Below are 14,037 nucleotides of genomic sequence, written 5' to 3' on the forward strand. Positions count from 1 at the left end.
GCATCAACTACTGCCTATGGTAATGAATTGCACAGGCTCACCTCTCTTTGGGTGAAGAAATGTCTCCACATCTCCATCCCAAATGGTCTACCCCAGATCCTCAGACTGTGACCCAGGTTCTGGACACACCCACCATCGGGAACATCCTCCCTGCATCTACCCTGTCTAGTCCTGTTAGAATTTTATAAGTGTCTTTCAGATCCCACCTCATTTGTCTGAACTCCAGCGAAAACAATCCTAACCTAGTCAATCTCTTCTCATACGTTAGTCCCTCCATCCCCAGAATCAGCCTGGTAAACTTTTGCTGCACTACCCAAGAACAAGATCATCCTTCCTCAATAAAGGAGACCAAAACTGCACATAATATTCTAGGTGTGGCCTCACCAAGGCCCTGTATAACTGCAGCAACACATCCCTGCTCCTGTACTCGAAACCTCTCACAATGAAGGCCAACATAACATTTACCTTCTTTACCACTTGCTGCACCTGCATGCTTACCTTCAGCGACTGGTGCACAAGGACACCCAGGTCCCGCAGCACACTCCCCTCTCCCAATTTACAAGGAATCATTGCCAATCGAGCTGTGTGAGACCCCTTGGGGACAAGCGACCATAACATGGTAGAATTTTTTATCAAGTTGGAGAGTGAGGTAGTTGATTTGGAGACCAGGGTGCTGAATCTTAACAAAGGAAACTGCAAAGATATGAGGCATGAGTTGGCCTTGATAGATTGGGGAGAGTTATTTCAAGGGATAACAGTGGATAGACAATGGCAAACATTCAAGGAACGCATGAGGGAAATTGCAACAACTGTTTATTCCTGTCTGGCACAAAAGCAAAATGGGTAAGAGGGCCAATCCATGGCTTACAAAGGAAATTAGAGATAGTATCTGATCCAAGGAAGTAACATACAGATTGGCCAAGAATAATATGTCCGAGGATTGGAGCAATTTAGAATTCAGCAAAGAAGGACCAAGGGATTGATTAAGAGGGGAGGAACACAGTACAAAACTAAGCTTGCAGGGAACATAAAGTCTGACACTAAGAGTTTCTATAGGTACACAAAGAGACAAACATTAGTGAAGACAAATGTAGCTCCCTACAGACAGAAATGGGGGAATGTATAATAGGGGACAAAGAAGTGGCTGAGCAACTGAATACATACTTTGGTTCTGTCTTCACAAAACAGGACATAAAACAGGACAGAAATGTTGGAGAATGTAAGATTTAGAGAGAGGGAAGAATTGATGGAGATCACTATTAGTAGAGAAATGGTGGTGGGGAAAATTGATGGGATTGAAGGTGGATAAATCCCCAGGGCCTGATAATCTACATCCCAGAGTACATAAGGAAGTGGCTCTAGAAACAGTGGATTGTTGGCTGGGCCAGCATTTATTATACGTCCCTATTTGCCCTTGGAAAGTTGGTAATGAGCTTCCTTCTTGAACCACTGTATTCTGTGTGCTATAGGTACACCCATAGGGTCATGAGGGAGAGAATTCCAGGACTTTGACCCAGTGACAGTTAAGGAACAGAGATATATTTGCAAGTAAGGATGATGAGTGGCTTGGAGGGGAAATTGCAGGTGTCGGCATTCCCATGTATCTGCTGTCCTTGTCCTTCTAGATGGAAGTGGTCGTGGGTTCTGCAAGAATTTCTGCAGTGTAGCTGGTACATGCTGATGCTATTGAACGTCACTAGTGGATGGAGTAGATGTTTGTGGATGTGATGAAAATGTGGGCTGCTTTGTTCTGGACAGTGTCAAGCTACTTGTGCACTGTTGGAGCTGTACCCATCCAGGAAAATGGGGAAAATATGAAAGCATTAGATAGAGTGTGCAGAAGAAATTCATAGGAATGAGGACCTTCAGTGATAGGGATAGATCAGAGACACTGGAGCTGATTTCCTCAGAGAAGAGGAGTTTGAGAGGAGATTTAATGAAAATGCTCAAAATCATGACAGGGCCAGACAGCATAGACAGATTAAAAAAAAAGTGTTTTCATTGGTTCAGGGATTGAGAACGAGAGGGCACAGATTTAAGGTAATTAGCAGAAGAAGCAACGGAGACAGAAAGCAAAACATTTTCATGCAGGAAGCGGTTAGGATCTGGAATGCACTGCCTGAGATTGTGGTGGAGGCAGGTTCAGTCAAAGTGTTCAAGAGGGAAATGGATTATTCTCTGCAAAGAAAAAGTGTGCAGGATTACGGGGAGAAGGTGGGGGAGTGGCACTCGTTCAAAGAGCGTGCACACACACATGGGCCAAATGGCTGCTTTCTGAGCTGTAATTATGCTGTGATTCTTTTGGATGCGTTCTAATCCTGGAGTGGAATTCAGGGACCCAGACATTCGAAGTACTGTCTGTTAAATGTTACACACTAGTGCCTAGCATTGGGATCCTTATAGAAACCAAAGCTAAAAAGAAACAAATTTCTCAAATGACATTAACAGGAAATCATTACCTTCAAGGATTTAACCTCTCATCCAAGTCAATATCATGGCAAGTCCCCACAGGACAAAAGCCCTTACCTATGCTGGTAAAATGTTGGCAGAAGTAGTAATTGCACCTCAATTGGGCACAACCACATGGCTGTGGTTCTCACTGCTGAAAATAGGCCACGGCAGAGGAGTTCATCAGAGACCCCTCTCAACATGCCTCCAAAGGGCTGGTAAAATCTGTTCCACCTTTTCTACATCTACCCTGCTTTCAAAGAGCTCTATTAGTCAGCCCTCTGTTCTTCAAGAGAAAGGAGCTCCAAATTGTCATTTCAATCCAAATATCAATGTAAAATAATCTCTTCTGTCAAAACCAATCACAGCGTTCATAAAGTGATGGGTTTTGAATATGCTGATGCCTTTAGTCAACACCCACTTTAGGCAGAGTAGCTAATTAGAGTTCTGGAGGCTTACTGATATCTTCAGCATCTGTGACACAAATATCACGTTTTGTGAAGCAAGACATTTTATTTTTATTAAACGCTTACTTGCAATCATTTCTGAAAACGGTTGCTACAAAAGAGCAGTCAGATGGGATGAAACTGATCAATGGGATGTTGACGGCTTCGCAACAATCAGCACTCCAGACAGCTCCCATTTTGACTTTATAGCAGCACAATTATTTTGAGACAAAGCTTTGAGTGGCATCAACATCCACTGAAGCATACAGTTCGTCAAAATGCATTTTTCTTTCTCCCCTCAGCAGTTCAGACACTGTTCAATTATTTTGCTTTCATTTACTGATGTGTTGTGCAGTAGAATACAAGGGGCGTGATGCACCTGAGGCTATTTTATACCCCTTGTTTTTTTTTTGCATTGTAACTCAAATAACAAAAGATCAAGAGTTGGTGAGAGAGAGGGAAAAAAAAAACCTCATAACTATAGCTATTGCCTACAGGCAGCTATGTCAATAAAACAAAAAGATAAAAATGAAAAGGGCCTCTGTTGGTCTCTTAGCAACAAAAAGAATTTTAAAATCAGGCTGATATTGATTTTTACGTGCCCAGTTTTTTTGGGTGTCTACCTCAGTGAGGGTCACACCCTCTACTCACAAGAACTAATTTAAAACTAGCAGTCCTCCCCTGTCATTGCAAAGAATTTCACAAGTGACACCTCGCATTTACATGGCATCTTTAAATATAATGTAACATCACAAGGCACTTCAGAGTACTATCAACCAAAATTTGAATCGAAACTACAGAAAGAGATGTTAAGGACAGTTCTGACAAAATGCCAAGTTCTAAGGAGCATATTAAAGGAGGAAACAAAGATAGTGAAATCAAGGGCTTAAGGAGGGAATTCCAGAGCTTAGGATCCAGGCAGCTGAAGGCATGGTCACCAACGGTGATGTGATAGAAATCAAGAACATGCAAAAGGTTGGAATTAGACAAATAGAGATATTTTAGAACCTAATGGTGATGGAGGAGAGATAGGGAGGAGTGAATCTTGGCAAGATCTGAAAACAAGGATGTTAGTATCAACGACGTCATGGACTTGATGGGAGTTTTGGATGAGTTCAATGTAATGGAGATGTATTGTGGGAGGATTGAAACAAAACAGCAGAGTTTGAAAGTAACAAAGGAATGGATAAGATGTCAGCAGCAGACGAGATAAGACAGAAGCCACAAACAAATCTCTTCAATGAGAATCCTTTATCCTCAGACATCTCAATTCTTGTCTTTGACACTCTCAGGAAGCCTAGCCCCACAAGTTAAGACCAAGTGGTGAACCAGCACAAGCCCAAACTCCCAATCTATGTTTCTGTCACTCTGGAAGCTTCAAAATGCGTTTTTGTGAGGGCACCTCTCAACAACCATCCGATGGAGGACAAATCAGAGAAGAGCAAGAGGCACTAGCTACTTATGGAGAGATAAATTTTACATACTCAGAGTAGATTGGAGCCATGGAACAGGAACTCATACCCATGGGTGGTACAGTGGCTCAGCGGTTAGCACTGCACCAGGGACCAGGGTTTGATTCCACCCTCGGGTGGCTGTCTGCGTGAGTTTACATATTTTCCCCGTGTCTGTGTGGGTTTCCTCCAGATGCTCCTCCCACTGTCCAAAGATATGCAGGTTAGGTGGACTGGCAATGCTAAATTGCCCCATAGTGCCTAGGGATAGACAGGGTAGGTGGGTCAGCCATGGCAAATGCAGGGTTACAGGGATAGAGTAGGGGGTTGGGTCTGGGTGGGATGCTCTTTGGAGGGCTGGTGTAGACTCAAGGGGCCAAATGTAGGGATTCTATGGAGTCCCACAATCTATTTCAACTCCGAGCTCATTTCTTCCCGCAAATTGCCACAAGGTGGCACACCACAGGGGCAGCTTGCTTGCCAGTGACAGATGTCTCAAAGCTCAAGGTACAAATTAATAAACTGCAATGGAGAGGTTACAGTGCCAACATTAATCAACAATACTCCTGAGTGTCCTTCATCCATCTGTTATTACTTTAATGCAGCAGTTTACCCATTTAGATACTTTTAATCAAACTGTTCAGAAATGCCAAACCACACATCTGAAATAGGGTAAGACTTGAACTCAGGCCCTCTGGCCCAGAGGTTGGTATGCTAACACAGTACCACAAGAGGCACTGACTGAGGTATTTGCTTTTGAGTCCAATGTTAAACGAGGCTCTGTCTGCTTGCTCCAGTCAATAAAAAGAACCCATAGCGCCATTTTGAAGATCAAGGCCTTAGAGTCCAGGCCTGCAATCATCACCACTGACTAAAACATTGCCTGGGTCATTATCACATCTCTGTCTGTGTCATTATTATATCTCTGTCTGTGGAATCTTGCTGTGCACAAACTGGCTGCCACGTTTCCCACATTACAACAGCAACTACACTTCTAAGGACAAGCTGGGTGGGTCAACTATTGTGCAATCTGAGCTATAGGTTGGAAGCTTGTGTTGTGCCATGATGACCTCCTAGGTTGAAGGACGTTCCTAAAGTGTAACTATATAAACTATAACGGGCATCTGCAATTATATACATATACACCTGCATTAAACACACATACATGTACGTTTACATACCATACGTTAATATAGACACATATCTAACTATAGAGTTATACAGTCATACAGCACGGAAACAGACCCTTCTGTCCAACTTGTCCATACCAACCAGACATCCCAATCTGACCTAGTCCCATTTGCCAGCATTTGGCCCATATCCCTCTAAATCCTTCCTATTTGTATACCCATCCAGATGCCTTTTAAATGTTGTAATTGTACCAGCTTCCACCATTTCCTCTGGTAGCTCATTCCATACATGCACCACCCTCTGCATGAAAAAGTTACCCCTCAGGTCCTTTTTAAATCTTTTCCCTCTCACCATAAATCCACACCCTCTAGTTTTGGACTCCCCCACCCTAGAAAAAGATCTTGGCTATTGACCCTATCAATGTCCCTTTTGATTTTATAAACTTCTATAATGTCACCACCACCCCACATCCCCCAACCTCCAATGCTCCAGGGAAAATAGTCCCAGCCTATTCAGCCTCTCCCTATAACTCAAACACTCCATTCCCAGCAACATCCTTGTAAATCTTTTCTGCATTCTCTCAAGTTTAACAACACCTTTCCTATAAAAGGGCGACCAGAATTGTAAGCAGTATTCCAAAAGTGGCTTCACCAATGTCCTGCACAGCCAGAACATGACCTCCTATACTCAATGTTCAGACCAATGAAGGCATGCATGCTAAACGCCTTCTTCACCACCTTGTCTACCTGCGTTTCAAGGAATTATGCACCTGTACCACTCTTTGTTTGGCAACACTCCTTGAGGCCCTACCATTAATGGTATAAGTGCAGCCCCACCAAAATGCAACACCTGATTTTTATCTAAATTAACTCCATCGGTCTCCTCAGCCCATTGGCCCATCTGATCAGAATCCTGTTGTACCCTGAGGTAAGGTTCTTCACTGTCTGCTATACCACCTATTTTGGTGTTATCTGTAAACTTACTAACTATACCCCCAACATTCACATCCAGATCATTTATATAAATGACTAAAAGCAGTGGACCCAGCACCGTTCCTTGTGGAACACTGTCGGTCACAGGTCTCCGGTCTGAAAAGCAATCCTCTACCACCACCCTCTGTCTCCTACCTTCAAGCCAATTCTGTATCCAATTGGCTAGCTCCCCCCAGATCCCATGTGATCAAACCTTACTAACCAGTCTGTCATGCAGAACCTTGTCGAACACTTTGCTGAAGTCTATGTAGACAATGTCTACCGCTTTGTATCTATTTCTTCTTGGATGAAGATTTTAGGAAGGTCTTGCTTATTTACAAGCCACTGTTTGGTATATCAGACCTGCCCATGACTAAGATTCTCCCACAAAGGCTGTAGGTGACAATGTGGACTTATAAACATATATATACATGAATATATACTTACACATACATGCAAGCATTTTTAATATGCATTCACACACATATATGCATCTACACATATAAACATATCTATATATACCATATATACACATATACATGCATACACATGATACATATATCTGAGTGTGTACACACAGCAACTATATGGAAAACTAGTGAGATGTAAGGATCAGCAAATAAGCAGCACAGTGGCTCAGTGGTTAGCACTGCTGCCTCACAGCACCAGAGATCCAAGTTTGATTCCACCCTTGGGTGATTGTCTGTGTCGAGTTTGCACGTTCCCCCTGTATCTGTGTGGCTCCTCTGGGTGCTCTGGTTTCCTCCCACACTCCAAAGATATGCAGGTTAGGTGGATTGGCCATGGGAAATGCAGGGTTTCAGGGGACAGAAGAGGGGAATGGGTCTGGGCGGGACATTCTTCAGAGGGTTGGTGTGGGCCTGATGGGCCGAATGGCCTGCTTCCATACCATTGGGATTCTATGAATGGGACGGTAGATACACTAGGTTCCGGATTCCCTAAATTCTTGAAAGGTTCCAGCAAATTGGAAAATGGCAAATATAACATCCATATTCAAGTAAGGAGGCAGATCAGATGTTGCCAATGTTTTTCATCTTGCACTCATCAGGACAAATACAAGAACGCCAAATTTCAAATGAGTATCATAAGTTACATAATTGGAATAAATAATTTATTTAGTTGACAAATCAACTCTGGTCGGCTGAGGCTAAAGCAAAGGGGAACTATAGGATCCCCACACTCCAAAAAAAAGGTGCAAGAATTGACATATTCCTTTTGTTTGCAGAGAACAGGTCCTTGTGCACGTCACCTCCAGCAAATATAAATGAATCATGTTACAAGCTGAGCCGACTGTTGTAAATTGGTTGTTATCTGTTCTTTTCCCTGCTACGCTCTCTGAAAGAGCAACATTCTCATCTGTTTTGAAGCAATTTAAATATTTCTGGCGTACCTTTTCACAATGAGTTGCTGGTAGTACTGCAGTTCCATCCTGGGTTGGTAACAGGCTCCACTCTTCCCTATTTGGTGGGTGTGGTCTGGAAGATATTTCCAGGTTGACCGCAGGAAATGCCACATTTGTGGCTTGTTGTTGGGGGCTGGCCAACGATTTTAAATCCAGGCTAGGCAATTGGCGGGGATCCACGGCAGTAAGAGTTGAATCCGGCCTCTGAAATATATATTTTTAAAAAGTTCTGAATGTATTCAGGGAGTTACTTTGACAGAGGACCATGAACTACTTTGATGTAATGGGGTGCACTTTCGCCTCTAAGTCAAAACATCGAGGGTACAAATCCCACCCTAGACGCTTGATCACAAAGTCTACCCCCCACGCAGAGCTGCACTGTTGGTGGCGCCATCTGTAAAATGAGATATTAAAACCAAGACCCCATCTGCTCTCTCAGGGTGACATCAAAAGATCTCACAGCATGACTTAAGAGAACAGCAAGGGAGTTCTCCCTAGTATCCTGGCTACCACTTACCCCTTTCACCAACATACACATTCCCTGAGCATCTATCTCATTTGGAACCCTGTTGTGGGTAAATTGGCCAGAATGTTTACCCATCTTACAAAAGTGGCTGTGTGTGTCAGTGTTAATGACTTGGCTGTAAAGTTCTTTGCCAAGTCCCAAGATAATGAAAGCCACTATGTAAATGCAAAGTTGTTCATTATTGCTAATAACATAAGTGACAAACTTACCACTGATCTTCCTTCCTGCCAACTCAAGTTTGGTTACAGAGGACGTCCTCTGCTGGGTCCCTTGTACCGGAGGGGGCATTGTAGATAAAAGCTCTGATATATCAAGTATTCCCCATGGATATGTTGAACAACACTCGAACAGCTGGCTTCACCGTCAAGCTAAGCTTGAGATTCCTTGTCCAAGTCAAAAATTGAATTTTCCTAGTGCTGTTTTAAATACCTCACGTACAGTGGGTTAGCATGAAGCACAGGGTCTGTTGTGACATAGGCAAAAATGGCAATTTACACACAGCAAGATCCCACATGTAATTCTCCAAGCAGTCTTTTAGTGCACAGTCAATCTTCACGAGCTTTCTTGCATGACTGAAAGACTGAATTTGAGATTTCAGTCTCAGCACAGTTTGCAGCAACCTCCTGTCGGTTTGCTAATCAAGGGACAACGGTTTATATTTCCCCTCCATTCACTGTAAGCTGGTGAGAGTGGATTCTCTGCAAGTTATAGGTGCTAGTTTAATCACGAGTCCCAAGTATTCCAGTCTGTTTTCACTAGGCAGTATCTCTGTGCATGTTATAAGGAGCAGAAGCAATTTACTTTCCAACCACCCCAACCTCTGCATCTACCTACAACAGATCCAGTTACAGAACGCAGTGAGAGGACAAGAAATACGAAGACAATGTCTAAAATGGTTGAAATATGTCATCATCTCTCTGAATCTGTGTCTTTGGTCAAAAAGAGCTTTGTGGGAAATGATTGATTTCTGCGACTCAACAAACGCACCTTCTGTGTGCCTCCTCTCGAAAGAAGACACAGACCAACTTACCCGGCATGTTAATGAAATTTAGTCCCATCATTTCCTGCCAGACGAACATCGTTTCATTCCTCTAGACGATCCCTAATCAAATTGATTTAAGCAGGCTGTGCGAGTGCCTAACGTTCTAAAGGGATGGCTGAGGAAAATTATTTTGAAACAGGATTCATCTGTAAATGTGTCTAAAAACCCTGCCTATGACCTATTCTCAGTAAATGATGCACTATGAGAATAGGACTTGCATTTGAATAGCCCCTCAGGCATCCTTAAACTCTTCACAATCAGTGACCAAAATCTGCAACGTAATTGTTAACATAATGATAAAATGTCCTGCTAAGATAAAGCATAAGCAAGAGGAGGGCATTGCTTGTTGAAATACCTTAATCACAAATAAAGAGGGACTGATCTGCTGCTGGGCACAACCAAGACAATCTAGGAATGGCCTGTGGAGAGGGGTGTTTTACCCTGATGCCTACCTCCCTTTGATAGCTATGTCCATGCCTGTTTATCCTTGGAGAAGGAGCACACATTATCCATTGGCCTTCTTCAGGCTTCCATGACCAGTGGGCACATTGGGAGCTGGAGTGCACTACTTCCTCACAAAATGACATTTTAGCTTAATTTTAAATTTGCTTTGACCATTTTTTTTAAACAGTACCCCCTTTAATGGGTGTCTATTCTACAATTTTGCTTAATTTGGTTTAATTGGGTCTAATTAATTGCCTATTAGAAGAGTATAAAGGAGGAATGGTCTACTCCTGGGTCTGGCCAAGACATCCATCAATAAGCCCAGGAGCGGGTGTTATGGGAAGGTGTTAGAGGCCTGCCTGCCCCTTCTCTGAAGTTATTTCCACGTCTGGTTGTCCTTGGAGAAGGAGCACACTGTGTCTATTGGCATACGTGAAGCCTTTTGTGACACACTGGGGGCCATAGGGTCTGGAATGCATTAAATAAAAATAAAACCAAATAAAATCACTGCAGATGCTAAAAATCAGCGACAAAAACAGAAATTGTTGGAAAAGCTCAGCAGGTCTGACAGCATCTGTGGAGAGAAAGCAGAGTTAATGTTTCGGGTCCAGTGACCCTTCCTCGGAACGCAGAGCTCTTCCTGCAATTTCTGTTTTTGTTTCTGGCAATGCATTCTCAATTTCCATTTAAACTTTAAAAGTTTCATTTGAGCATTTGATTTTGTTACAATGCCCCTCTAAGGGGATGCTAATTGCGCTTAGTTAGTTAATGTGATTAATAGCTCCTGATTAGTTTATCAAAATATTGCAAAAGGGGACTCATGAAAGTCTGGAGTACCTCATTCCCCCTCCAACATAATTCAATTATGTTTCCTTTGAAGATGTGATTTTTGACACAATCCCCCTTTAAGAGACAGTCAGTTAGTTAGCTAGTTTATATGTTCAGTGGATTTAACCAGAAGAGCATAAAGAGGGACTGCTGTACCATTGGGTTACTGAGATAGAACCAGGCATGGATAATGTTGCATTCCATAGATAAAGGAACTACCAAGAATCAGAGTTGTGTCAAATTTCAAACTTCACCATCTAGGTGTTGGGATTCACTAATGAATAGGCAATACTGTAATGCAGGCAAATGCAGCAAGAAACCTACACACAGAGAGATCCCACAAGCAGATATAAGATGAATAGTAGGTTTAGGTTTTATTGATGGTATTGGTTGAGGGATGAATGATGGCAGAGCAACAGAAAAACTGTTGCTCATTTTCAAAACATTGTTGCAGGATCTTTGCTGAGACGCACCCCGGGTTTCTAAAGAAAACATCTCTGACAATGCTGCATTCCTTCAACAGTGGTCTGTAGCATCAGCACAGATTCCATATGCAAGTCTCTGGAAAGGATCTTGAACACTCAATCCTCTGACTATGAGGTCAAATTGAGCCAACACTAGTCCCTTAGACATTCAATCAATGAATCTGAGTTTGTAATGGATCAAAATGTGTGGCAGTCAAAATCTCACAGACAATAATCACAACATTGCTGAAAAAGACACACTTTATCAAATCTCTTCATCGTTCACTCACCAGGACCTTCATAAGAAAACCAATATAACGGTATCAAACATTAGTTAGACTCACCTGGAGCATTGTCCACAGTTCTATCTGCCAGATGATAAGAAGATATGAATGCATTGAAGATTTACAGGATTAATTCCAGGGATGAGAAACTTCAGCTATGAGGGTAGACTGAAGAAGTTGTGACTATAGTCCTTGGAGAGAGGGTTAAGAGGAGATCTGATAGAGGTTCTCAAAATCATGAGAAGGCTGGATGGAGAAGATAGAGTGAAGCTCTTCCTGCTTCCAAAAGGATCAAGAACATGATGACCCAGATTTAAAGTGATTGGCAAAAGCAGCAAATGTGATTCAAGAAAAAAAATCCTAGTGAGAACTTGGGGTATGGAATACACAGCCTGGAAGCACTTCTTAAAAATCTTTCATGGGATGTGGGGGCTTTGCTGGCTGGGTCAGCATTTATTTCCCATCACTAGTTACCCTTGAGAAAGTGGTGGATCTTGTACCACTATGTGGTGGAAGTCGGTTCATTTGAAGCATTCAAGAAGGCATTCAATAATTGTTTGGACAGAAATAATGTGTAGGAGTATAGGGAAAAAGTATGTGGTTAGCAATAGGTGGCACAGTGGCTCAGGGGCTAGCACTGCCACCTCGCAGCGCCAGGAATCTGGGTTCGATTCCAGCCTTGGGTGCCTGTCTGTATGCAGTTTGCACATTCTCCCCGCGTCTGTGTGGGTTTCCTCCTACAGTCCAAAGATGTGCAAGTTAGGTGGATTGGCCATGGGAAATGCAAGGTTACAGGAATAAGGTAGGGCAGCAGGTCTGGGTGGGATGCTGTTTGGAGGGTCTGTGTGGGTTCAAACAGCCTGCTTCCACACTGTACAGATTCTATGAAATGGACTCATCAAGTGAGCAGTATTACTCACAGAAGAGCTGATGCAAGCACCATTGTGATTCTGTAGAAGTGGACCAATGTTTTACACCGTATGAGAAGAGAGTGTTGACAGGTTGGCAAATTTGTTCTGACTGGTAGACGTGGGGAATGCACCCTCTGTGGTCCCAGTAATTCTAACCCAGAGACGTGGATCCTACACAATGTGCCAGAAGTCCGCCCACACTTCAACCTTACCCAAAGAGGAATGTTAAAGATGGTGAATTGTTGATGAAGGAGCCGAGGCTGGGAGTTATCAATAATAGAATGCAAAATTAGGTTGGAAATATCTTCCCATACCAGGGATTATCATAAAGTGTTTGCCTTATTTAAATTGGATATCATAAATCACAGTGTATAATTTGACCTATTACATATAATGATCACATTTCTATGGACACACACATCATTTTTGACAAGTAAAGGAATTAAAATAAAGAACTAAGAGTAATGGTGAGCGGGCAGGTAATTGGGGCTGATTCCACGAAAAGATCAGCCATGATTTTATTGAATGGTGGAGCAGGCTCGTCGGGCCAGATGGCTTAATCCTGCTCTCAATTCTTATGTTCTTAAGCTCTTATCATGGTGTTACATGTACTCCTACATATCATCCACCACCCTCTCCTTTTCAGCCATGTTGTACCCACATGAGTAGTAAGCCTCCCACCAACACAAGGGATCAAGTAGGTGATACAGACTGTGTTGCAAAAACACGCAGAAATTTAAGACACAGCCACTCTGTGCACTGGATTTCAGTGACGTTGCAAAATGGCGACCACACACACACACAGACACACACACACACACACAGACACACACACACACACACACAGACACACACACACACAGACACACACACAGTTTCTTTTTATACTCAGAATCTACATTTGCAGGGATTTTTCAAGGTTTCAAAGGTTGGCTTATGTGGCGACACCCAAGTGGAGTATTTTTTCAAAGAAACAGGGAAGGATAGGAACTGAACTGGACAGCACCAGATGAAGAAATGAACAAAGGAAATGGCCTCTTACTGTGCAGAGATTTTCCAGAATTCAATGATTGTAATGGATTGTGATGAAGGCTTTGTGTGAAACTTAAACTTGTTATGTATGCTTACAGATGCATTTTTTTCAAACAATTCTTTCTCAGGATATGAGCATTGTTGGTAAGGTCAGCATTCATTGCCCATCCCTAACTGCCTTTTTGCAAATGATTGTCCACAAATGAACAGTTTGCTGGGCCATTTCAGAGGGTGGTAAAGAGCCAATCACATTGGCTGTGCACCTGGAGTTACATGCAGTTCCATGATTATTATTATTAACAGAGATCACATTTTATTCTAGAGTTATTAACTGAATAAATTTAAAATGCTTTTTTTTTTTCCCCATGGTAGGGGAGTCTAAAACTAGAAGGCACAGGTTTGAGGTGAGAGGGGAGAGATACAATAGGGTCCAGAGGGGCAACTTTTTCACACACAGGGTGAAGGTCTGGAAAGGGCTGCCGTAAGAATAGAATCCATAGAGTGTGGAAGCAGGCCATTCAGCTCGAAGCAGGCCATTCAACCCTCTGAAGAAAATCCCACCCAGAACCACCCCCTACCCTATCCCTGCATATCCTATCCTAGACACTATGGGCAATTTAGCATAGTCAATTCACC

The 14,037-nt window shown here is 42.7% G+C and overlaps 2 protein-coding genes across 4 annotated transcripts in view; one reads left to right on the top strand and one right to left on the bottom strand.

Annotated features, from left to right (window-relative positions):
• Positions 1-14,037, top strand: part of LOC109929142 (dual oxidase 2-like) — a 702,670-nt gene that overhangs the window by 380,066 nt on the left and 308,567 nt on the right. The gene's annotated exons all lie outside the window — the stretch shown is intronic.
• Positions 1-14,037, bottom strand: part of ccdc33 (coiled-coil domain containing 33) — a 280,780-nt gene that overhangs the window by 95,243 nt on the left and 171,500 nt on the right. For both annotated transcript variants that reach the window (XM_048617213.1, XM_048617212.1), the window contains exon 14: positions 7,859-8,074. In XM_048617213.1, coding sequence (XP_048473170.1) covers positions 7,859-8,074 — 216 coding nt within the window. The remainder of the gene's footprint in view (positions 1-7,858; positions 8,075-14,037) is intronic.

Source organism: Rhincodon typus, chromosome 36 (assembly GCF_021869965.1).
Source record: "Rhincodon typus isolate 14 chromosome 36, sRhiTyp1.1, whole genome shotgun sequence".
Lineage (NCBI taxonomy): Eukaryota > Metazoa > Chordata > Chondrichthyes > Orectolobiformes > Rhincodontidae > Rhincodon > Rhincodon typus.